Source organism: Lynx canadensis, chromosome B1 (assembly GCF_007474595.2).
Source record: "Lynx canadensis isolate LIC74 chromosome B1, mLynCan4.pri.v2, whole genome shotgun sequence".
NCBI classification, from domain to species: Eukaryota; Metazoa; Chordata; class Mammalia; order Carnivora; family Felidae; genus Lynx; species Lynx canadensis.
In genome coordinates, this window is record NC_044306.2 from 134,138,077 (window position 1) to 134,165,178 (window position 27,102).

Sequence of the window (27,102 nt, forward strand, 5' to 3'; positions counted from 1 at the left end):
TTTTAGAGTGCACAGCTCATATCCTCAACAGGGAGAGCTGAGTTTCCCTTCATGGAGCTGCAAGCGATGCTTCTAGTTTTGTGCTGGGGTATGGACGGGGCTAAGAACTGTCCGGGGGAGCCTCCATTTCTAACATCCACACTGGGTTAGTAAGTATTTTAGAAGCCAGTATTTCTCCCCACTCCAGCTACTGTAGAAGGGTCACTGGAGACTAGACGAGATCATGGTGGCTGGAGGTTAAGTGATTAAAAGATTTCCCAGGAGGAAGGGGAGGTGAAGGAGTATATTTCTGAACCTTTCTCATGGGTATGAGATGCAGGCACCTTTTTCCCACCCAGAACCATCACAATTTTATCCGTGAAGTTTTACACCTTCAACACATACACATACCGTTTTAAGGGTTCTCTGACCTGGGACATGCCCCCTTCTAGCTGAAACAGCACCACCAATCGGCACTGGATCCCACCCCGCTTGACTTGCCGGCTGCGGTTATGGTGGTAATGCACACCCTCAGGTCTCATTCAACAAGCTTCTGGAGAAAACAGTCACCCTTCGCTATTTGATAAAGTCATGTTATATTTTTAACCTAGTGGAGTAACTGGTCGAATCACAGACAGGACAGCAGGCTTCATGATCTTTTTGTCCTTTGTTATTCTTAGCTCAATTTCCACAACTGAGTAAGAAGGTTTTGGTGGACTTGTGAGAGTGTTAAAACTTTTATCCCTTGTCAGCAGGAAAGAGCTGGCCCTTCTTGTGCCTTTCGTTCTGAATCTTGGGACAGATTAGGCTGGAATGCCACTGGGGAAAAAACCTGCTTATCTTTCACCATGAAGAGTATCAGGAGCTCAGTGATTCAGAATACAGGAAGGAAGGAGATTGTCCAACTGAATAGTATGTCCAAGTTAACTCAGGGTCTTAAGTAATGTGAGATTTTTTTTTTTTTAACCTTCTTCACTGTGTTTATTCCTTAAAGTGAAGTTTCCAAAAATTATGATAAATGAAATGACAGATTTTTAATACCTCACAACATACCATTACCAGCCTGTATTACTCAACAAGATATCCCAACCATGTGTTTAATAGCTCTATAACCTTTTTTTATAATGTTCTGCTTATTAATAAAAGTCTTTAATAGAGGTCACAAATTCTAAATCTGGTAGTTTCAAATTAATGAAGTGTTAGGCAGCCGTGAGTTAAAATATAGATGTAATATTGGTGGTGTTAAAAAGAATCATATTACGGGAGTAAAATTTAGAGTATAGCAGTTCTTTCAGTAATTCAGAATACTAATTAACATTTCAGTACATTAAGATTTTAATTTCTAGGACAAAACCTAATCATGGGCCAGGTGGTAAATACCAATGTTATTGGAAAAAATAAAAGTGTACCCCCAAAATGCTACATTATCCTAAAACAAGACATCCTTTAGGAGGACTGCCTCCCCTTTTCAGACTGTTGAAGGGACCTGGCATCTGGTAATGCCCGCTGGCAGAGGGGGAAGCATGCAGATCCTCAGGGAGAGGGTAATTCTGGTGTCGGAGCAAAGGCTACATCAGATCAAGGCAAAGATTCCCCGTCTCTTCTAGGACAACTCAGGGGTCAGAGCCAGCCCCAAGCCAACAGGAGGTACAATCCACACGGCTGGGGGAGGCCAGGCACCTACACTCACCTTTCTCTTTTTGGCCAACTTGCTTGAACTGTCTGCGCCTCTCTTCTCGGGATCAGGCTTCTTCCCTGTGGCGGGCTGCTTGTCCTCTGGTCTCTTCTGGCGGCCCCCCTTCCCAGGAAGCTGGGGTATCCGAGAAAGAAGGTCGAGGGTTATCTTCACCATCAAGATCGGCGGGGGAGCGGTGTCCCTGAGCGGGGAGAGCAGCTTGGGGTCTCTCGTGGGCCCCGGGAGCCTGTCCTTCCGGCGGTCTTCCTGGACAACCACGGCACGCCGGCAGCCGCTAGTCCTTCCACCGCCGCCCTGGGGCGGGCCCTGGCTCTGGGTCAAGGGGACCAGGGCAAAGTGCTCGGGGCTCCTGGCCCCCACATTGTCCTTCGTGGGCTCCGGGCCCGAGAGCGCCTTCGAGGGGGCCAGCGGCCCACTCCTGTGCTTCTTCCTCTCACTGGGGCTGGGGCTGGGGCTGGGGCTGGGGCCGGGCGCCACGGGCTTGGGCTCTCGGCCGTCTCCTGCGCGGGGCCTCCCTTTCGTCTTCACCTTGGGCTTGTCTTTGGAAGGCTGGTCTTTGGAGCCGTAGGGAGGGGGTCCCGGCTCACTTTCCACCTGCAGGCTGGCCCGCGAGTCTGCCTGCGCAGGGGCCTTGACGGGCTTTTTGGGCTGTTTGTTTCCGACGGTCTGCCTCTGGGGAGCCTCCTGTTGGGCGGGGGACTTCTGACAGCTCCTCTTGCCGGCGTGCAGGCCTTCCGAGGGGCCCCGAGGGCCCTTGCCGGAGCTCTTGAGGGCAGGATCTTTGGATTCCGAGCGCTCGTGGCTGACGGCACCACCACCGCCGTCGCCCCCGCCCTTGCCCTTACTCTCTGGGTGCCGAGGCGGAGGCTCCGCGCTCCCCAGGGCGTCCGGCGCTGCTGCTGGCTGGCTCACTTTGGTCAGCCAGTTGTCCAGCTGCCATTTGTTTGTTGTAGGAGGCTCGGGCTAAAAACCAAGGAGTAGAGAAGAATGTGAGCTAACCAAGGATGATAAACTCTTCTGTGCTAGTCACCCAATTGTATAGGACTCTCCCAGGGAGACGTAATCATTCCAAACCTAAGAATTCGAGTCCTTTTTATCCCCTCTAGATACAGGTCAGAGCCTCTTAATAATTAACTCTTAAAACAATCTTCCCATCTTTTTGTGCTACAGGAATTTTGCCGTAGCAGATATCGACTAATAACAGACCATGAGATATTGACCGATGTAGACCACTGACAACTGGGGAGAAATCTTTGTAGCAAGTATTTTGTTCTAATAGTAATTCCAGTGTAATTTAGACAGAAATGACACATTTTGGCTCCTAAACTATCCTATCAGAAAATAAAGGGAAAAATGAAGAATAAACAGAATCCTTTTATCAAGGATTTTCAGAAGGCTAATGAGTAAACTAATAATCTTAGTGATTACCTATAGGCTTTATCCTTTTTTTTTTTGACATACTTTTCAACTGAAAAGCACTTTCCGCAAGACTTGATTTCTTTACTTAAAAACATTAAACATTTATACATGACAAGGTTTGCAGTATGTCGTGGAATACGGCTTGATTTTCAAATTTTACACCTCGCTTGGGTAAAAGAATCAAGTGAAGGTGCATTAACCACTTGAATTTAGTCCCACTTGAAGTCTTTAAAACTCAAACATTACGTCTCTTGTTACAGGCAATCTTATCTGAAATAGCATCTATTTTTCTAAGAAACACAGGGTGGCTCCAGAACACACAATTAAGAGCAGTGAGATGACACTGATTATACGTACATCTGATAGGACAAACAAACAGAAGTTCCTGGCTTCTCCTGGTATCTTAACTGTTTTTCAAATCTTTGTTGCTCACTGGCTATTGATGCATCCTAACACGTCTCTCCAAGTAGATTATTAACAGAATGACCCAAAGACGTTTCTGTCTCCAAGTTCCACTCTTATGTTTGCAATACAGTGATGTACATGAGATACTTACTTAAAGCATTTCTACAGGCATGTTACAGCACCTATACATTTTACGCCATATGGAAACATTAGTGTCTAATAGAGTAGGCAATGATTATGCCTTTTAAAAGGGCAGCACATCACCGACATGCTACATGTTTTTTAAGATCCATTCTGATCTGTGGTTTGTATGAGTGACTAAACCATATATGCAATGTACCAGAGAGTTAACTGAAAGATATTCCACATAGGATTTAACTGGTTAGAGATTAGGGATAAGCAGATCACTCCAGTAGGTGGATGATATTTTACAGGAAAGACTGCTAACAACTTTCTGAAGTGGAATGTCCCAAATAATTCAACTCTATAAAAACACTACAAATTGATACGTCAAGACGTGGATATAATGTAAAGGATTTTTGACCAGAGAAAAAGTTAGGTAATAAAATGATCAGGTAGGTAGTTTGGGCTTGGTGTGATGAAAACAGAAGAGGAACTGTAAGGAACCAGGTAGGACCATAGTTCAGCCAGAAGGAGGGCTGCAGAACTGTTTTTTTCTGCTTACCCCTCATTGCTGCTTAATATATCTCCTTCAATATCAACTCTACACCCAGGCTCTCATTTGAATTTCAGAGCAGAAGGGAAGGAAGAAGGAAACTACTCTAATGTGCCAGGCATTTATTTTGCCACAGGAAATCTAAAACTGTATTCCATATTCTAACAAGACAGGATGATTGTTAATAGTGGAGAAAAGATTAGCACCCAATACCTACTTGTCAAATGTGACTTCCTGCAAAGGCTTGAGGGTGTGGTAATCTGGGTGCTAACCAGGAACAAGGCATTAAGATATATCACTTACCAATCACCTTAGGAACCAAAACTTTCAAATCCTTTCTTGGGAGAGGTATGGATCTCTCACCAAGGCTAAGTTTACAGCCCCACTGACATCACTGACATGCTCTATAGAAGAGTATTTATTCGTGAACCAAAAAGGAAAGTCATTCCTGGTATAAATAACATCTGTTCTCCCCCCACCCCAAAACAGGGCAGTATAAGATACATTTAGTAGGAATGTCCTACTAAAGGAATGTCCTGGTTACAGAAATAAAACACATTTTCTTCAACTATGGTCCTAAAATTGTCCAGAAGGAAGGCATATGGCCCAATTGCAGGGTAAAATTGAATTTATGTGCCCAGACAAGGAGAAAAGGTATGGACAATCCCTTCTACAGACCTGCCATAAAGATGTAAAATGGATAGAATTATTTTAAGATCAGATATTATTTGGGTGTTGGGATAAGGAAAACTTTTACATTAAGGGATTGAATGAAATAGATTTTAAGATGAATTTTAAACGCTGGACAGGATCAAGGTTTGGACTTTCCTTTCTTCCCCTGCCTTTCCTCATGCCCCGCCACCAGTCTCCCAGTCCAGTGCTGGTGCAACCCCAACACTGCACACTGGGTGTGAAAAAAATACCGGATTTTCACTAGGTTTTTTTTTTTTTTTATTTTTTATTTTGAAAGGGAGAGCATGCACGAGTGGGGGAGGGGCAGAGAGAGAATCCTGCTCTGTCAGGGCAGAGCTCGAACCCACCAACTGCGAGATCATGACCTGAGCCAAAGTCGGATGTTTAACCCACTGAGCCACCCAAGCGCTCCTCAATAAGTTTTAAGAAATGTTTGACAATACGTCCCTTTACATCTCCTAACTCCTCAAATTGGTGGAAGTTCATGCATTTTAGGATAAATTGCGGTTCTGAATAAAAAGTTTTGAGCTATGCACAAATATGTCTCCTTTTTTTTTTTTTCTTCGTAAAAATGTCGTTATGAGTCTCAAAATGTAAGGAAAAGAAGGAAAGGAGAGGACTATGAGAGAGAGGCATGGTGTAGTAGCAAAAAATGCTCTGGAGTCAGATGGCCATGGGCCTAAATCTTGGTGTTGCTACCTTTTAACTGGTAAAAAGACAGCTCCCAACCTCCCACGGTTGATGGAGAGCTAAGTCAAATAACTCATTAAAAAATACCAAGAGTATGGGAGGCAAATCAACAAAGGCATTTCACTATAAACAAAGTGGGACAATGAATCTACGTTAGAAGACCAAGTAGATCCTTGAATAACGGAGAATAGAATCATTTTTTCTTAACGTAAACAGTAAAAAGACGATGTGTCCCATGTATTTGGAAAAGCTGAGATTTACATTTCGATTCACACTATAGAGCAGACACCGAAAGCAGCTTCCCCCAAATTGCCAGCCCATTGGTGGGCATACGGCATTTCAGATCACCTAAGATCACTGGACTACTTTATCAAATGGATTTAAAATGGAGCCATAACAAGCACAAATCTCAGCATTAAAAATAGATTTTAAAAAAGGGTGACGGGGAGGCTGGGTGGCTCAGTCGGTTAATCATCTGAATCTTGGTTTCGGCTCAGGTCACGATCTCACGGTGTTTGAGCTCAAGCCCTGTGTTGGGCTCCACAGCTGGAGTTTCAGCTGCTTGGGTTTCATCCTCTCTCTCTCTCTTTCTCTCTCTTCCTCTGGCCCTCCCCTGCTCGCACTATCTCAGTCTCTCTCAAAGTAAATAAATAAACTTAAAAAAAAAATACTCTCACACATGAGATTTACAATAATGCAGGTGTTTCTTTGAAAAGAAAAGAAGGTATGGGGCGCCTGGGTGGCTCAGTCAGTTAAGTGTCCGACTTCGGCTCAGGTCATGATCTTGCAAGTTCGTGAGTTCAAGCCTTGCGTGGGGTTCTGTGCTGACACCTCGGAGCCTGGAGCCTGCGTCTGTCTCCCTTTCCTTCTGCCCCTTGCCTGCTCACACTCTGTCTCACTCTCTCTCAAAAATAAACATTAAAAGAAAAAAAACTTAAAAAAAAATATATAAATAAATAAAAAATAAAAGGAAAAAAGGTAGTTAAATACACCGGGGGGTGGGGATGGGAATTAAAGGTTTAAAATCTACACAAAGACAAATTATTTCTGGTGACATCTCAGTACATGACATATAAACTGCACCCAAATCTAGACTTGCTCATCAGCGCAAATGTGCAAATATGAGCCTGTTTGGTAAGGCAATTTAAAAAAATAAAGTAGGATGGGAACATTTATTTTTTCGAAAAGTCTCAATCTTTTCCAGTAACTTTTGAACAACAAAATATAATGGTTTAATTAATATAAATGCTAGATGAAATTTTTCTTTCAAATTTCAATTATTCAGCCAAATCTGTACCATTTCATTTGAACTGAATTTTATTATTTAATTCAATTCTCTTCCTTCTTTTAGTAACCAAACAAGCATGAAGATTTTTCTAATTGAATAAGGAGACATAAAGCAAAGTTCTTATAAGCAGGGGACAACCAATTTGTCTACAAAGCATTTTCAGTATCTTTTCCCTGATGCACAGAATAATTATTTCAACAGTAATTAGAATCACACAAGGAAACAGCCCCCAGAAACACATAGAGTAGTTTCTAAAATCTGCAAGGCATTTTAAGTACAGTTAATGCTGATTCATGTTTATTCACTCCAAAGAAATATTTATTGAGCATTTAGTCTGTGCCAGACATAAATTCATGTCTAACAAAAAAATGACACTCAGTTATTTTTCCTTGCCCTCAGACATGGCTGTTAAGTCTCACTACATTATCTCCAGATGCATTCAGTTAACGCTCTAGTGGAACTGCCCTGATTTCTAAACAGATGTAAATATTGGGAACTTGAACGCTTTCTTAATCAGAAAGGCTCATTTCCCAGGATTCCCATCTAAAATGAGCAGAGTAATTTTCTCTATACAAACTGGTCTAGTTCATTCACCAAAAAGGTCTTCCCTTTCCACCAAGTATAATTTTTACATTGCTACTCCATGTTTTGAGGGCCTCTGGCAACCCTGATTGTTGTTACTAGACTTCTTGTATTCAACAATCCAGTAAAAAAATAGCATAAGTCTTCCAGATAAACTTGCTTGCGATTTGCAGTCTCATCTGTTTATCTTACAGTTTCTCCCAAGGGTGGGTGACAGGCACACACAATTATCCCTGTTTTACATGGAACACAGGGAGCAAGAAACACAGCCCTGGCAAGATCACTTTGCCATCAATTTAATGCATGGCTTTTAGTGATTCAAAAATAGAACCTCTGATGACTTATTTCTAGTTCACGTTCCTGTCCTATGCTAAATTGGGCCGTCTCCTTTTGATTTCCTTAATTCATGCATTCCTGAAATTTCAAAAAGAATTCTCATTAATATTAAAACAGCAGCCTACTGAAAAAAAAAAAAAAAAAACCACACAAAAAATGAGTTGTCTTTTTTAATAGAAGGGAAAAGAAAATGGTGTGCAAACATTCTTAATGAGTCGCTCCTCCAAACAACACTAGCCACAACAGAGAAGAACTTATCATTTTATAGAAGGAGAGAGAAGACCTCTCTCCCAAACTTCTATTGCCAAATGTTTGGTAAGAAATAAACAGAAATAGCTGGCCCTACGCAGCACAGGGGTAGGAGAGAGTTGCCCCATGGGACAGAACCACTCAGTCCACAGCCAGTGCTGGCCCACAGCAGACTCTAGCCCCAAAAGCAGAATGCTGCCATCCTAGATTGCCTCCTGGAGGGGACACAATACCTCAGGAGCCGGAGTTTCTAGGGGCTCATTCTCTTCGCTGTCACTTGAGCTGCTCTCGCTCTCCGAGTCCGAGGAGCTGTCTGAGTCACTGGTGCTCTCTGACTCGGCACTACTGGAATGTGCTGAGGCCGCGGCTTCTGGAAGCGACTGTGGAGCACTGCGAAGCAACCGAAGACAGAATCTGAAGACACCTCACAAGGTGGATTTTCTCCCTCTTTACTCACACCCCACCCTGCCCTCCAACCATTTTTCTGCTACTCAAAAGAGAGGGCCTTAATAATACCTAACATTACTAAATTACCACATCATCCAGTTGAGAGAAAGGCCCACAGTGGCTCAAAAGGTCAGTGAAAAATCTGTAAAATGGCTCACCAAATAACTACATAAATGAGAAGCTTGTGGATACTTTGCTCCTGAAGAACATTTTGAGCTACACAAAATTCAAGTTAGATGGTAGCACTTTATATCAGAAGTTTAGTAAACCACGGCATGGACTGCCTGTCTATTCTTCTAAATAAAGTTTTATTAGGACATGTCCACACCTGTTATTTAAGTATTGTCTAGATCTGCTTTTATACCACAAAAGCAGAGCTGAATAGTTTCAAAAGCTAAATAGTTTTTAGGCCATATAGCCTAAAATATTTACTTTCTGACCCTTTGTGTTTGCTTTAAATGGGTATAAATTAATCCATTAAGTTATTTTATGAAGTTATAATTAAAACCTCCCTCTGTTCTCTATATGAAAACTAACCGAATGGTAGCCAGAGACTGTTGAATATAAATGGTGCTCCTCTGGAAAGTGGCCTCAAAGGTAATCCAGTCACACCCTTGGGCAGAGTTATAGAAGAGGCCGTTCTTTATGAGTGGCTTAGGATCACCCCCAAATACCAGCTGAAGTAGAGATTAACTACTACAAGTTTTAAGAATAAGGCAAGAATTCTAGTCAGGGAGAAAACACACTGATCACACTGCTGGGCCCATACAGAATTTCATAGCCTATCTTAAAAACTTGTCCCAGGGGCGCCTGGGTGGCGCAGTCGGTTAAGCGTCCGACTTCAGCCAGGTCACGATCTCACGGTCCGTGAGTTCGAGCCCCGCATCGGGCTCTGGGCTGATGGCTCGGAGCCTGGAGCCTGTTTCCGATTCTGTGTCTCCCTCTCTCTCTGCCCCTCCCCCGTTCATGCTCTGTCTCTCTCTGTCCCTAAAATAAATAAACGTTGAAAAAATAAATAAATAAAAACAAACAAACAAACAAAAAACTTGTCCCAGATGGGATCAGCCAGGGCAATAAATCAAGAACTATAATCTTGAAAGCCTCCACAACCACCTAAAATATTAAATGATTTATTAAATAAATTTTTTTATTAAAATAAAATAGAGTAACAAAAAAAAAATACCAAAGTCACTAGTTGAGGTAATTTTAAAACACGCACACTATGCTACAAATGATGTAACTGCCTCATATAAAACGCTACATCAAATTTGCGATCCCATTCTCCCTGGTAGCTGAAGAGCTTCAGCCAGTGAGGATTAGAATGAGATGCACTTTCAGTGTGCTTCCTGCTTCTAATTTATCCCCATCTTTCCTATTTTCTCTTCCTCCACTTTAAAGTTAGGCTATTTTGTCATATTTTATGCCACCAGAAGTTACTGAACAGAAGAGAAAATGAGCAGAGCTTTTGAATCCAGACAACCTCACATAATTACACGATAATTACATGGTCTGCCTCCACAATAACTGTAACGTCACCTGTGTGGCAGGAAGGTTTTTATTGCTGAGCACGTCTCGGAATGGATGACCACATCTCAAGAAGTAAAACAGCTACAGCATAGTTTAACCCTTTGTCCATGGAAGGCAGGTACCAATATATTAAATCATTAAGTTCAATACCAGAGGAAAATATTGTAAAGACAGTTCAGATAATTCCCACTTCCAAAAACTAAAGCACCTTATTTTCTGAAATATGGCTGCTACTTACAAAGTGAAAACAGTGCCATTTTTCATCACACTAAAATGCACTCTAGGTCAATTTTTTAAAGCAGCTGAAACAACTAGAAAACTCACATGACTGAGAAAACAGGCACTATGGAAAACAATTTCTAGAAATGATTCAGCTTTGTAATTTTTGAAAACAGCAAATAAAAACATTATGCTCCTCAGCATAACTTTTTAAACACTGGTTATATTAATACTGATGAAAGTGATTTAAGCTTATTTTTTTTTAATCTCAGAAATTTTTAAATTCCAACCTGATGATCTAGGTAGGTACAGGGACTTTCTCTTTTATAGAGCTAACAACCTCTCTAGGCTGATTTAAGCTTCCAAAAAATTAAATAGGTACTTTCTTCTAACTGTGATCCTTCACGTCCTTCTCCATGAAGAAGCTATGAAAGCACTAACGGAGAAACGCAAACACTTTGCCCGCACACAATACCTTGGAGGTGCAGATGCAGAAGGAGGCTTCTCTGGGCTCTAGGTATTCACAATAAGGGCAAGAAGGACCAGGAAAAGAACAAAACAACAGGTTAGGATAAGCAGCTGGAAAGCTTACATTTTTAAGGATTCCTGGTATTACGGGGGTGTACAAAACTTACTTGTTCGTTGTCACTGTCCTCACTGTCACTGAGCTGAAGGTCATCTTCGAGCATGCTGGAATGGGCAGGGACACAGACATTGTAGGATTTAAAGTATTGTCTACTAACTTCTTTTAGTATATAAATAGAAAATATGCTTAATGATAAAAAAAAAAAACAACAGAGAGATGGGATAGGTATAATTTTTATTTATTCATCAAATGCCTTATTTTTCAGAAATGTTAAGTTTTACTATTATAACACAGAAACTAGTTTAGTCCAAGCTCCTTACTATCTCAAGACTGAATCTTCCACATGTTCTGAGCATTAAAAGCAGAACTACCACAAGACAGGGATTTGTGACCAGCCTGGAGACTGAAGTTCCCAGGTTTACACAAACAAAACAAACAATAACGACTACCAGAAAAAATATACACAATACACTCTATTTTCTTCAATAGTCTCTAACTACATTAAGTGATTAACCAGTAAATAAGTTAACACTGGATAAGTGAGTATTTGTAAAGTGTTTAGAAGAGTGCCAAGGTACTTAAGTGTTATATGTGAATTCAATATATAGTAAGATATACGAAGTTATCAAGGCCATTGCCACCAAATACTGCAGGTATCTTACATTTTTGTTCAAGGGACATTATTAATATTAAACTTTATTTTTCACCCCACCCACAAATTCTCTTTTGTCTGCTTAAACACTCATTAGTTGAAAGAGTAGTAATATCAATAACACTGTTGTCTAGAAAATATGTTTAACCTTACTGCTATCATTCTGGTGAAAATAAAACCTCAGTTCACTTCCTCAAAGTTATAGTTAATACTCATCTCTAGGTATTCTGGTCTATGATCAACTTCAGTGCTAAGAGCAAACATCAGGGGCACCTGGGTGGCTCAGTCAGTTAAGCTTCCAACTTCAGCTCAGGGTATGATCTCACAATTCTTGCTCAGGGTATGATCTCACAATTCTTGAGTTCAAGCCCTGCACTGGGCTCTCTGCTGTCAGCACAGAGACCACTTCAGATCCTCTGCCTCTCTCTCTCTGCCCCTCCCCTACTCTCTTTCTCTCTCTCAAAAATAAAATAAAAAAATATTTTTAAGAGAAAAAAAAAAGCAAACATTATACTTCAATTTAAAAAAAAAAAGCCATTTTCCATTCCCTACATGTTTATTCAACTCTCAGCCCCTCCTTATCTCCTCCCTCTTACCATCTTCTGAGGATAAAACTACAATCAAAAGAATGTATCAGTAATTAATTGTTTGTTCCCACTTCCCCCAAATTTATAAGCATCACTATTTGAGGAAATGTTATTAGTGAAGGTGGAAAACAAACAAACAAACAAACAAAAAAAAAAACCAATCTGCTTAAGTATATAAGAAATGCTCCAAAAAGCAAAATTATATTAGTTACAATCCTTTAGTATTTCTAAAAATACCTCTCCAATAATCTGACCAACAACTTTTACTGCAAACCCACTAGCTGCCACTGAAGTAAAAGCAGGCATGATTATTTTGGGAATCCTTGGTAAAATCACTCTATTTTCTAACGAAAATAAATTATGAAATGTGGCTCTTTTGTAAATGACCACCTACATGCAATGTTTTAATTGTGCCAAGGAACTATTTTCACCAACAAATGTGCGAAAACTATCCTGTGATAAGTCTCTTAAAAATACAAAAGCTGTTAGCTACTTGTAAATGGAGATGCTGCTCAATATTTATCTAATGACATAAGGCTAGAAAAACACAGACTTCAGATGCAAAACCTGGCAGTAGCTATCACAATGGTGTGTAAGAAAAGTCAGTCAACAATGTTAGTGCTGAAGGGTGGCTTGGCTGGGGTATACACACAAAAAAGATAAAAGATACATATATATCTTTGAAAAGGTATAACGCAACCAGAAAAAAAGAAAAAAAAAAACCAACCTGACAAAGTATATTCAATGTTAGCCACTACCACCAAAACCACAGTTAACAGACCTCTTTGTTTCTTAGTTATTGGGTTTTGCATAAAACTGATTTGTCTTAACTTCCCGAAATATAAACGATCATGTAATCCAATCACCTTCCCGTTATAAGCAGAGGGCTAGATACTCTGTTAAGCTGTCTGCCTGGCTTCCATGAATATACTCTCCTAAAGTAAGTCAGAAAATATATGTTCTGACCTTTAGCTCTACTTTCTCTTAGGGAATGAAAGGGACTGTGAAAGTGCTGTCCCAGATTCCGAGAATTTCCCCCTCAGAACATTATGTAGGCAATAACAAAATAGGCCCACAGGTCTGACACCTAAAGAGATGAGTGGCCTCTGAAGGCAGATTGCTCCAGATAGCTCTAAAGAAACATTCACTCAAAAAGCAATGATAAACCAATAGGCAAACAAAATCTATCACTTACGTAGGATATACTGGTTATTTACACTTGGTATTCCACTGAATCAAAATTCAAGATACAATTTGATGCAAAAATCAAGATTTTTTTAAAGTAAGCTCTATGCCCAATGTGGGGCTTGAATTCGTGACCCCAAGGCCAAGAATCGTGTGCCCTACCACCTGAGCCAGCTGGGCACCCTGATGCAAAAATCAACATATTATATTGTCAGTGTCTGCCAAAAGTAACCACGGAATCTTCCAGAAACCACAGTTTATTATTATCGCCAGATGGGTAGCTCAACATAAACCAGCATGCTAATGGGGGGAGGGGGGCAGGAACCTCTAAAGTTTTTTATAACAAACATGTACTACATCTGTATTAAGAAAAAAATTAACTTGAGGTGCCTGGGTGGCTCAGTCATTAAGTATCCAACTTTAGCTCAGGTTATGATCTCACGGTTTGTGGGTTCAAGCCCCACATCGGGCTGTGCTGACAGCCTGGAGTCTGCTTAGGATTCTGTGTGTCTCTCGCTACCCCTCCCTCGCTCATGCTCTGTCTCTCTCTCTCTCTCTCAAAAATAAGTAAACACTAAAAACAAAAACAAAAAAAGTTAACTTAAGAACCATAACTAAGTTTTGCCAATATAGAAAATTAATCATGAATGCCATTGTGACTTTACAAAAAAAAAAAAAAAAAAAAAAAAGAAAAAAAAAAAAGAATCTATATAGTTAGGAGAAAATCTAACCTGATGACAGGTAAAAGTTTTACTGTTAGAGATAAAGAAAAAAATGTAAAGGAACCAGCTGCTAAAACCCTGTTTGTCCCACTAACAAGCATGACTGAGGCCAAGTACATTACTATACTGCACTTCACATACCGTCTGTAGAAGAACAGGTCCTTAATGGGAAAAATGGCAAAACTAATTATAGCACATCTGGGTGACCACCTTTGCACCCCTAGAAGGGAATCAAATCTCTTAGACCCAGTCTCACTCATACCAGTAAGATCTAGGTCAAGAGAGCATAAGGCTCAAGGGACATACTCAACTGTAAGCTTTTCTGGGGCAGGATCAAGTCATTTTCACCTTCGTATCTTCTATATCCAGAACTTGGCAGGTACCCTAAAAGGCTGGCTGAATGAACAGCACTGCTTTTGCTGAATAAGTAACAGTACCACATAGCTGAGCCCACTGTGTGATCACAACTCTATAATCACTGCCTTTGCTCACAACCCTATAGGCTGCCTCTCATCATCCCGTCACATTCTAAGGGTGAGGCAATGGGCTCAGAATGGCCACCTAGCTTGCTAGCTGAAGATCATGGGGCTGGTACATGCTGGATCCAGAATGCAAAAGCCATTCCATCTTATAGGACCCCCTTGCTCTGGCCAATAAAGGACACAAGGGCTGGAAAACCTACCTGATGGGATGGAATCTAAGCTTCAGAATCCCCTGAAAGACTTGGATTTAAAAGAAAATAGTAATTATCCTGTTGGAATAAAATGAATGCACTATTTTTCCCTTATGAAAATAAATGAACTAGAACCCTTACATACTTTTAAAATTGGTGAAACAACAAATTTCACTTCCAAACGTCAAGACAAAGCAGTTATTTCAAAGCATAGGACACCATACGGCCTACCGTAGCACTGTTCAAAAGAAGCCAAATACTCAGGTACAGCAACTCTTTGAACTAACACGGAGGTTTAACCACATTTCACATTACTGGTGAGGGAGAGTTTTCACTTAAAGGTTACAAACAACCCTCAAACCCCTTTGTACAAACGCATTCTTCAGGCAGCTGCTCCACAGAGCCGACAGAGCCACGTACAGGTTCCGGCAGGCATGCTTCAGTGACTCATGGCCCGACTGTTACTGTGCGAAGACACACAAGACAAGCCTTTATTCCTTTCCCATTCCTCAGTACTGGGCTTGCCAAAGACTTCACTGCCAATATTCTGTAACATCTCAACTCAAACCCCAAAACGACGTAAATAAATGGATTTTTTGGCTCAACATTTCCTATGATCACGCCATACATTTTTTTGGGGAAAGAGCAAGTGAAGGCAAGCTCACGGTAATTAGTAAGTCACAACCCTGGTATTAGGTGTGTTTAAAACGGTAAGTAATACTTTTTCGAAACCGCTAATGAACACGTGAGAATGTGCAAACTTGAACAATCTCACAAACTTAAAACTGATTTGGGAATAGGACGGGTGATGGAGTGCAGGGAAAGACAAAGAGGCTGGGCTCCATAGTGGACATACATAATTCTTCAAATCTAAAATTCAATCAGGTTGTGATTCCTTTTCTGGTAAAGGGCAGCAATAAGGACTGCAAAATGTTTTGCAGATGATGGAAGATTACAAATTATGAAGAAGGTTCCACGTACACTAAATGAAAAATCGAAAAAACAAATCTCAAGCAGCTGTGACACTACATCTAAGGGGAACTCTCCATAAATGGTGACAGTGTTGGCATTACTCAAATTCATGAACTATGGGAGGTTATGGACAAACAAGATTGAGGGGAAAGTGGCTCAGTACATGATCTACTGTAGTAATTGAGGTTATGGCTGATTAAGTAAAAATTGTCAGAGGTGTAAAAGATGATTTAAAATCCATGGAAGAGGTGAAGATTATCTGAGGTCACATAAGGATGTGAGAAAAATTACAAGAGTATAAATGAAGGGAAATCTGAAGTAAAAAGATTAAATCAGTAAATGTAACATGGGTGCCTGGCTGGTTCAGTCAGTACATCACATGATTCTTGAGCTCAAAGTTGTGTGTTCAAGCCCCAAGTTGGGCAGAGAGATTACTTAAAAAAAAAAAAAAAAAAAAAAGGTATGACATAAGATACTAGTGCAAGAATGACCTACTGGACAACCAGGAAGAACCGGGAAAAATTACCGCTGAAAATCCTGCTAATATTGCTTATTGGGGTGCCTGGGTGGCTCAGTTAGCATCCAACTCTTGATTTCAGCTCAGGTCATGATCTCACGGTCGTGAGTTCAAGCCCCGCATCAGGCTCTGCGCTGGCAGTGTGGAGCCTGCTTAGGATTCTGTCTCCCCTCTCTCTCTGCCCCTTCCCTGCTCATGCTCTAAGTAAACATTAAAAAATTAATAAAAAATATTGCTTATGCATATATTTAATCAAATCTATGTGTAATATTTTTTCCTTCCACATTTACTCTTAGTACTTACTATATGCCAAACCCTGCTCTAGACTCAATGGATACAACTCTAAGCAGACAAATTCTGTTTTGTGGCACTTACAGTCTAGGAGAAGGAGATGAACTAAAATAAATACTTTTCCCTTATGAAAAGGGAAATAAACAACTAAATATATACTTTTTCAATGGGTGAAAAGCCTATGGAGGGAAATAAAAGAATAAAGATGGGTTCGGGTTCCTTTTCTACATGGGGTAGTTAAAGAAGTCTGCACTGATAAGGGGGTGGCATCCATTGCACAAATAGAGGGTAGAGTGATCAGGGCACAGAAAATAGCAAGGAGGCCAACGTGGCCACAGTGCAAAGTACACCAGAGTATTCAGGAAGAGGGGTAGTAAGGGAGGGTAGAGAGGTAAGTTATCAGAGGGCTTTGGAGGCCCATGCAGGATGAGACAGAATAGACATTCTTATGGAAGTAGACCACATCTTGTTCATTTAGTAATAGCCCACCATCCCACAGTGGGTGGAATGTACAAACTGCCTTTAGGGCTAACAGATTCTTAGCAAATTAAAACATTTTATTCAATCTTTCAACCCATGTTTAAATTAGTCTATGGTCACTTACTGCAGTAAATCAGCAGTTATGATCCAAAGTGAGACTTGAATTGACCTTCATGGGCTCCCTTAAAACCATGTTTTTGCATATGCAAAGGAACTACTTCAAAGTTGTCACCCCAAGTAAGAATGACTTGCTGATGTTTTCAAGTGGCTTCAGAGCCTGCTGCAAAATCAAACCCCTTTAGACGTGGCAGGAGTTCTCTGCCTCCCTCTCTCATCATTCAGGCTCCAGATCAAATGTTACCTCCTCTGAGAGACCTTTCCTGACCTCCCTCCCAAACATCTCACCACCACCCAAAAGAACTCCTCCCTGAGCCTGTCACTATCACATCACCAAGTTTGTATTACATGCCACCCGCATTAAGTTACAAGATGTGGAAGACAAGAATTTTGTCTTATTGGCCACTGTTTCCAAGTCCCTAAAGGAGCACCAGGCACACAGCATGTGTTCACTAATTATGCACTCAATGCATAAATGGAAGCAATTTTTAGAAATATCTCCAAAGTCACCTGGAGCCAAGCCCTCAGAATAAGATTTATATAATTGGGGTCTAAAGCATGTTAAATAAGGAGAATCATTTTTCTTTTGTAGAAGAAACTCATTTTCCTAACACTTACCTATTATACAACAGACAAGCGATAAATTTGTTCTTCTGGTCCATTTTATTTATCTTTGGTCTAAGACCAAGTATAGCAGTATATTTTATCCTAAAGGGGCACACTCCCAAAGTAGTTTAAGCCGTGGCTGGATCATCTGGGAAAATTCAGCTCCAAGGTGAAAACTTTGAAGAGGACAATCCTTTAGCACCTTAGTATTATTTTTATAATTATTTGAAGTATGCTTAATTTCATAGCCTCATCAGAATATCCCTTCAATATTATGCAAGTTTCCAACATGAGCTTGTATAGAATGTTAAGTCAAATATTACCCTCCAAGGGATTCAAGAATATCATCTACTAAAGCTAGAAATCTAAGAGTTAAAATGATTATTCCAAGAGACCATAATTCTACCAGGTGCTGGTCACAGCACAGTGCAAATGAGGAAAAGAGGTGATTCTACATTTGGGAGTTTCAGTATTTTCTAAATATTGGTTTAATGTGCCTGAGGGACTATAATTCTGAAATAAGCAGATTTTTGTAAAATACTGCACACCAAGATTCTTTTTGTTTGCTTTCACTTAAGAGTAGAAATTCTTGGTGGGGAGGGCACCTGGGAGGCTCAGTTGGTTGAGGGTCCAACTCTTGATTTCAGCTCAGGTCATGATCCATGGTCACGGGATGGAGCTCTGTGATGGGCTCACGCATTGAGTGTGAAGCCTGCTTAAATTCATTCATTCATTCTCATTCATTCATTCATTCATTCTCTCTCTCTCTCTCTCTCTCTCTCCCTCCCTCCCCCCGCCCTGCCTCTCTCCCCAATTTATGCTCTAAAATAAATTTTAACACAAATTTTTTTAAAGAAATTCTTTAATACTCCATTTTATAAATTCTCATTTCTCTATAGCATGGCTAACATTAACTCCTTTTTTAAAAACAGCTATATTCCATGGGGCTCCTGGGTGAGCTTCCAACTCTTGATTTCGTCTCAGGTCATGATCTCACAGTTCAGGAGCTTGAGCCCCGTGTCAGGCTCTGGGCTCTATCTGCCTCTCTCTCTCTGTCCCTCCCCTACTCATGCTCTCTCTCAAAAATAGACATTAAAAAAAATAAATTAATTAGAATAAACAAATATAAAATGCTATAATCCTTATTTGCTTTCATTTTACAATTCTACCTTTTCTCCTGAAAACTAACACTTCTTAAAATACCTAGGTAACTAAAATAATTATGAACACCAATATCCCCGAATTCATCAGACAAATTGGGAATGAATATGAAGCGTATTCTTCTCTAGCAACACCTGGTCCTGAGTACTGAGAATTATCATTAAAAATTGGCTCTCCATTTACATTCTGTGATGCTCAACTTTAATGTAGTCCTACCAACACATAAGTGACCAGCACAAATATTTGTTCTTTGTTTTGAAGAACTGTGAATAAGGCCACAGGAGTGTGACCTCAGTGACAGATAATTTATAAGCTATGCACATTAGGGTGATTTCTACTACTTCTTCTGAAATGTGTATCAGCAAATAGTAAAAACAAAAAAAAATAATAATAATTTCCTTAGGCCAAATATGATTTAGATGAACTGGTACAGATAAGCCACTTCTTTAGACTTCATTCTGGGACATTTCAACTGTCAAATGTCCTGAAGTGATGATTTTATATTATAATAAACTAATAGAATAGGTTTTCCCTAGTTCTTTTACCAAGATATTTAAAAACCAATAATGTTTTGAGCAAGAGATGAAAACTCAGACTCACTTAAAAAGGTATCAGACTCTTCCCAGCTTTTATTAACTTTGCACCATTCCTTTTTGTCAAACTTCCAGGACCATCCCAATCCCAGCCTTCATATCCAGATATTCTCCTCATGTCAGAAGAAACTTCCCATGTGAGTAATAAAAATTTCAAATTGCTAAAATGGTTAATTTCTGCCTCTTAGTCCCAATAAACACTGATGATTTTGGAAGCGGAACCAATAAAAATAAAGGAGGACACCTTCTAGTAAAAACTTGCGATTTGAAGGTAGGGTAGGAAGGGAGAAAGAAGTTAGCACGGTAACACCTATTCAAGTGCTTTGTAGTTTCTAGAATAAACACATGATCTCTTTTGAGAGGCTGACAAAAAACAATGACACTGGTCAACTATATCTGGCTGCACAACAAGGGAATTATAAAAGGACATAAGTGTGTAGAAGAAGGAAATACAATAAAATCTTGGTGTGCAAGCATAATTTGTTCCAGAAACATGCCTGTAATCCAAAGCACTGATGTAACAAAGTGAATTTCAAGAAGCACTGGCTCAGTTGTGATCATGTCACATTTGGCATCATGTACTACTCGTACTGCAAGACATCATTCATTTATCAAGTTAAAACTTATTAGAAATGCTTGCTCATGGGGAACCTGGGTGGCTCAGTCGGTTGAGCGACCGACTTCGGCTCAGGTCATGATCTTGCAGTTCGTGGGTTTGAGCCCCGCATTGGGCTCTGTGCTGACGACTCAGAACCTGGAGCCTGCTTCAGATTCTGTGTCTCCCTCTCTCTGCCCCTTCCCTACTCATGCTCTGTCTCTGTCTCTCAAAAATGAATAAACGTTAAAAAAAAAAATTAAAAAAGAAAAATAAAAAAGAAATGTTTGCTCGTGACGCAGAACATCATAGACCGAGTTACTCGCAATCCAAGGTTTTGCTATACCTTACACTTTGCCTTGGGAACTCAACAGATCTAAGCCTTAGAAAAGGATTCCAAAGTCAGGAGGCCTTAAATCAATACCACTTCCCCTAAATTTAAGGGCAAACAGCGCTAACATCATAGCTATTCACTCCCTAGCAAAGGTTGGCAGAAGGAATTCATCATTTGAGAGTTTCAACTTCAGAGATTAAAAAGTAAGGGATTCAGCACATATTTCTTTCATACCTACATCCTTCCACCACCTAGCTAATGGCCCCCGCTGACCTGCCCTGCTCCCCACCCCAAGCCTGGACAGATGTTAAGAGTTAATACAGACTCTCCACAAACTTATTCTCCAGTACTGGGTCACTCTGTTTTCCTTTCACATGCACTACTCCACTTTTCTAAGGATTCCAAAATATTTGCGACTGAAAGAAAAAGCATTAAGACCTGGATTGATTTTTTTAAACCAAAGTACAAACGACCCCAAAATTAACATTTTTTTTTCCTGACATTCAAAGTACATTAGGCCATCCCTCTGGTACTCTGTGTGCCACTCAAATCGTTTAACTACATGTCAAAGAACCTTAATGCTGACGCTAGATCAAATCAACCCGTGGGCACTAACAGATGTGACATACTAAATCTGAAACTACGACTGCACTTTACAAATTAATTGGGACACTGAAGTGATTCCTTTCCCCCCGAGGTACATTTGGCACTTATCGATACCACCAGCCCCACCCCCATCCAACCACAGCCATACCACCCTCATTATTCTACTGAGCCTGGGGACTACGTTCTCTCCTATTTCATGCTTCCTTTTCCTCTTCACCTTCCACAGGCCCTGCTTTTCTCCCCTCCTTCAACCTATCAGGATCATAATAAATATTCTTTCCTACGTGATTTTATTTCTGGCAAATGAACAGTTTTACGAAGAAAGCACTATGTATGTCACAAGACAGAAGTTTACCTGCCATACGCTTTCAGGCACCTCTGATTTCACTGGTTTAACTCGGCAGGAGAACTGCCTATTCCTCTGAGGAGCAAAACTGTCAGAGAAAATGGTCTACCCAACTACCCAAGCCTGAAAGCTGATGGAAATTGGTGTGGGAAGCTGTAACTTTGGCCCGCTCAGTCTGAGGCTGCCTAGCCCTCAGGCCTAGCTCATACCAGAGTTGCCTTTTTTCCTCTACCCCCAGGCCCAGGCACACAGCGGCTTCCTTCTCTTGGTGCTGTTGCCTCCAAGCGCTGCTCCATGGGGAACTCCTCCCTGCTAATCTTACTGCCAAGGGGGATGCAGGCTCTTTAATTCCCTCTTCCTCACAGTCCCCAAAGACACTGACAAGGGCCTTTTATTGTATAAAGGGCTTTACTACCAACCATTACAAAGAGTACAAGGTGTACAACCCTGGGGGAAGTTAGAGCTTCCACAGAATTATTGCAGTTGTGGTCCCTGGATCTATAGTTTCTATTTTCTACCAGCCATCAACTGGTTTAAAAACTCTCCTCCTTTCAATGTAATCTAAGTCAGTGATTCCATACTTTCAGAATTTAGGAGCCAGAAGAATTAAAAAGGGAGGAGGAGGAGGACAAAGAGAAGGAGGAGGGGCGCCAGAGGGGAGGGGGAAGGGAGGAGGAGAAGAGGCAGAAGCAGCAGCAGCAGCAGCAGCAGCAGCAGCAGAAAAGAGGGGAAAAAAGGAAAGAAAACGCACATAGGGGTTAAACATTTTTTCTGGTAAAAGGACAATAAAAACAAGCAAATGTTCACCATCTGCCAGTACTATAAATAAAATAATTTTTATTACACACACAGAAAAGTCCACCCTTCAAACTATAATAGGTTAATCTTTAAAAAAAAATCATGTTATATATACATATATATTTTTTTTTCCTTCTGATTTTGCTTTGGAGAAATGAAAACAAATTCCATCGAGGAGCTGGTGCTTAGGAACAGGGATTGAGTCCAGTCTCACATTCAGAGTTACGGTGAAAAGATAAAATAACCTGTTTGCCTCAACTACACAGCTTTTTAAAAATTCAACCCACAGCAATGCCTCCTTCCAAAGCACATGGGACAAATATTGTGCCCAGAGCAAAGCTGGAGCTCGAACCTCAAATTCTGGGAGATTGGCAGCTCCTGGTCAGTTACTGATTAGATACTGAAGGAGTATCGCCTAGTTCCTAAAAACCCTTCCTAGTTGTATGAAAAGCAAGAAATATTACTTTAATACCATCAAGAAATGACAAATTAGGTCAAAATGCTGATTTAAAAATCTTTATTATGTACTTCAAACTGTTCCAAAAACCCCAAATGTATCTGGACTTACTTGGCCTTAATAAAGAACAGCTGGGCAACAGGACTTGTTCTTTATTAGTTAAAACTAGGCCAAAAAAGTGGCAAAAAAAAATCTTAAATTGTACACATCCCCCCAAATTTGTTTCCTAAAGCCAAAGCTATTTGAGACTGAATTTTACTAAGCTAAAACCTTCTATTTTCCACAGTTAATATGCAAATAACAGCTCAAATGCTTTTCTTTTGAGAAAACCCCTTGGCAAACTCTGTTATGGAACCTGAACCCTCAACAGGAGAACTTAATCCAAGCATAAATCTAGGGTATTACTTCCTTTTACAAAGCAGTGGTAGTTCATGAAAGAAAGCCATTACTTGAAAGCAGTAGGGCAAAAAAATCTAGGCAATAGATTTACGTGGGAAATTACAATGTTACGTTATAAACTCTTAATAAACAAAAGCATTTTACTTACGATGTTCCCTGCTGAGAATTAGTGTGGTTTTTTGAAGATGTATCATATTGTTCTGTGGGGAAAGGAAAATGATCAAAGCAACATAGTGAGATATATTCATGAGTTTCTTATAACCCCCCCCCTTTTTTTTTTGCTGTCCCTCCACCGCTGTCCTCACCTTTTCCACCTAATTGTTTAGTATACTTGAACTCAGTCAACCACAGTGCTTGCTATACACACTGGACTTGGTACAATCTCACCATTATATAATAACTTACATCACCTCTAGAGTAGACTTGCTCAGAATCAAAGAATCCTGAACAGAGCAAAAACACAGAAAAGAACTGCTTGCAGCACACACTGCCACATGGCTGGTAACTTTCCTACGTGCTGGAACCTGACTTTCCTTGACGTCGGGTTGTGGGGGGCGGCTCACGTGTTAGCACTATGACAGGGCGGCACTTACTCTCACCTGGTCTGACCTCACCTATCTTTCAGTGATTTGCTAGCACTCCCTTTTCTCAGCCTCTGTATTTGGTCAAGTGTGCTCCCCTTCTTATCCGTACCCCCGTTATTCAACACCTGCCCCCATTCATTTATTCAACAGCTATCTGCAGAATGCCTCACAGATATAAGATGTTCAAGGCATTTGATCCTGTCCTCGATGAGCTTACAATTAACTGAGGAACACGTGACAGGCACACAAATATATATCTATGACCCCAGGCAGTGTGAGATGAGTACACAAATCAATCATATAAATTAACTGTACCAGGAATCTAGGGAATGGTCTGTTGACTATGACTAAAGAAGGCAAGTTAGGCAAGGAGCAAAATGAATTGTGTCACAAAAGATGGGGGAGATTTTGACAGAATGACTGCTCTGGCCATAGAGAGACAGGAGGGTGAGGAAGGCCTTTGGCAGAAGAGACCGTGTGAGCCAAGGCAGAGAAGAGGGAAGATTTAAAATGGCACAGATTTGGAAACAGTAAGGGCGGGGCACAAAAGGTGTGGACACCACAGAAAGATGGGTGAAGGTTGAATTTTAGAGGGCACTGGATGCCACGATGGTAAGTTATAACATTGTTAGGCAATGAGACATCACCAAAGGTCTAAACAGGAACATGACAGATTCCTCAGAAAGATTAGTCTAGTGGTGCCACCTGATAGAACCTAGAAGGGAATGGGGAATAGTAAATGTGGAGGAAACGAACCAGCTGGGAGCCTGCTCTAGGTGTGAGGTAATAGCTGAAACAGAACTTGAAGTGGAATGGCAATATGGGTGCCTTTTAAGACACGGTTGAAGATTTCCCAAAAATGTCATGTGGAGACCCTGCAATTAATCACTCTGTCCTCGTGGTGGCAGCAGCTCTTGCATGATATTTTTGAACTGCTTCCCCTTGGGGCTAAAGCTGGAGGCAGGACTACAAATGGGAGGGGCTAAGGTCACTCTTCAACACAATCACAGGGACTCCCATACAGTGGTCTTCACTGGGTCTTAAGCACCACGAGGCTTGGTTATCCTCAGGCAGTCATGTTTTTGCAAACCTGTGAACATAAATACTGGGGCATGCAAGTAAAACCCTTATACCTCATTCTCTACAGACTCTAAAACCTGAAGATAACCTCTCAAGAAATTTGAATTCTCTTGCTGAGCATACTTTGAGAAACACATGTCAAACTCTACTTTTCTGATCACTAAATCGGCACGTAATCCACTCCCTCTTCATCCAACATACAACTAGATCCTTCTAGGGTCCAACGAGGCCCTGCAAAGGCCAGTCTCACAAAAGTGAAGAAGGTTCCCCAGAACACCAACAGACAGAGTGGCAGCAGCAGGAAAAACCCCAGGGTAAGCATCTAGTGAGCCAAGATCTACTGGAGTCCTGCCAGGGTCTGAAAACGTATCAGAACAAGGGGGAATCAGCCCATGCTACTCCAGTGGCCAAGAGGGCCATCCATCCGCAGCCAAAAAAAGTGCTTACCAGCTCATCTTCAACTATATTTTTGCTATAAGAAGGAAATCAAACAAAGAATTAAACGGAATCTTTCTAAACCAAGACTGAGCAATCATCAGAGCTGTAAGCCAGTGGAAGGCATACAATCTGCCTGACCGGCAGACCTAGCAAAGGGGGAGCAGGGAGAGCAACAAGTAAAAGGGGCACATACTACTCCTGTCCACAGCTAAGCTGGCAATGCATCTAAGACTTGTGCCACTCTCACTGCTTATCTGTCTCTGTATAGGCAGCCAAGACGTTGAGAAAAAAAGATTTCCCCATCTCCCCCAAGAAGCCACCAATTTGTTAATTTTACCTTGCTACTTATACAATACTGTGGCAAGATGATCAGATTTACTTCTCTGCATGTAGGGGAAATTCAGTAATAAATTCATTGAAGATCTTATTCAACATCTAGAGCAGGGGATGGCGAACTTTTTCTATAAAGGTTAGACAGTAAATATTGTGGACTTTGCATGCTGTACCTTGTAGCATAATAATAAATGAATGGGTAAGGCCGTGTCCTAATAAAACCTTTACAAAATATAGTTGCAGAACAGACGGACTCTCAGGCTATGATGGGCCCACTCCCATTCTAGAGGAAGGGATATTCTGCTTCTTGCTTTCCTCACCTTTTCTACTCTCCCCACATCCTTGTAATTTAAACAATAGAATAATAAAGGGAAAAATGTAAGTAAGGGAAAAGAATGAGGTGGGGAGATCTGAGGAAGAGTCACCTCCATGAAATATCTAAGAACAATCTTTTCCTGACATACATACATATCCTACTTTGGTAGCCCTATTTTTTGAAGATTAGCACTTCGTAACTTGGATGCTCACCGTATATTACTAAACTAAATGACTGCAAATACCTGAGTCATTTTTAGAAGGTTTCAAATGCCTTGTATGTAGTTGGGACACAAAAAAATTTGCTGAACCAAGGGGTTACTGATGAAGAGAAAGGCTAGATCCAGTTAGCTTACTTCTGTTTCCCCCTAAATTCCCAACTATTTACAATCCATAAAGAGAGACAAACAAGAATTATAGGGTGAATACATACAGGAAAAACTAAAGCATCTGTGTGCTCTATTCCTTTTCTTTTTCTTACTTTTTTTAGAAAAAAATTTCTAAATTTCTTACTTTTTTTAGAAAAAAAAAAAAAAAAAAAAAAAACGACAACACAAGAACCACACAAAATACCCCAATCTATTCTTATATATAATTCCTGAATTATAATGCTTTGAGAGTCACATTCAAAATGTGTAGCACACATCAGCTAATTATATAATTATATATTAATTATATATACAGCTAATTGTTATAATTGTAACACATTATATTTGTTAAGTATTTTACTACGACCTCTTCATTAACTCTTTGCAACAATCTGAAATTCCATCCAAGGAACAGTTTTATGTTTTCCCTCCTTTCCTATTCTTTCAACAGAGGAAGCCCTCATCTGTGCTAGGCCATTTTTCATTAATTTTCTTATATTAAAACAGTAAAAACTATGCTTTGTTTTTCAATGCAAAAATCAGTTCCACGCAATTTACTTACTTTGGTTTTGAGTTGCAGAACTGATGTGCTGAGAATCCTAGAAAGAAAAATAAATATCTCCAGTTCTCAAAATACTAAGGTTTATAAATCTTACGTGGCATCACCACTAAGTCTGATGAACACTGATAAATCTAATTTTTACATAAAATAGGTTTTATTTCTTCTGCTGTTTCCTAGAGTTTACTTTTCCTTACAGCAAAGATAGATTTATTTTATTTTATTTTATGCAAAGCATAAGGTTTTACCTTAAAACCAGTAATAATGAACATTTTTTAAAAACTATCATGAGAAAACATGGAAAGTATCTAACATGGCAAATTCTGGTTTGGGTAGATATAACCTCTTTTGAAAACAATACCATGGAAAGGAATAGCTATAATATATTAACAATGCGCATGCATACAAAGCTGGACAAAACACAGATCTGAAGGTGCTATTTCTATAGCTCCAAGGAGATCCAAAAGTACAAATAAGCAAAGGAAAACGGCAGTGTTTAAAATACATTGTTCACAAATGCTTCAATGAAACATGCAACTCAG

General features: G+C 40.3%; 1 protein-coding gene across 2 annotated transcripts in view; it reads right to left on the reverse strand.

The window, feature by feature from the left end:
* AFF1 (AF4/FMR2 family member 1) overlaps window positions 1-27,102 on the reverse strand; it is a 134,599-nt gene that overhangs the window by 23,948 nt on the left and 83,549 nt on the right. For both annotated transcript variants that reach the window (XM_030313477.1, XM_030313479.1), the window contains exons 6-11: window positions 26,564-26,600; window positions 23,032-23,083; window positions 10,842-10,896; window positions 10,682-10,719; window positions 8,247-8,403; window positions 1,670-2,638 (exon numbers count right to left, since the gene is read on the reverse strand). In XM_030313477.1, the coding sequence (XP_030169337.1) occupies window positions 1,670-2,638; window positions 8,247-8,403; window positions 10,682-10,719; window positions 10,842-10,896; window positions 23,032-23,083; window positions 26,564-26,600 (1,308 nt within the window). The remainder of the gene's footprint in view (window positions 1-1,669; window positions 2,639-8,246; window positions 8,404-10,681; window positions 10,720-10,841; window positions 10,897-23,031; window positions 23,084-26,563; window positions 26,601-27,102) is intronic.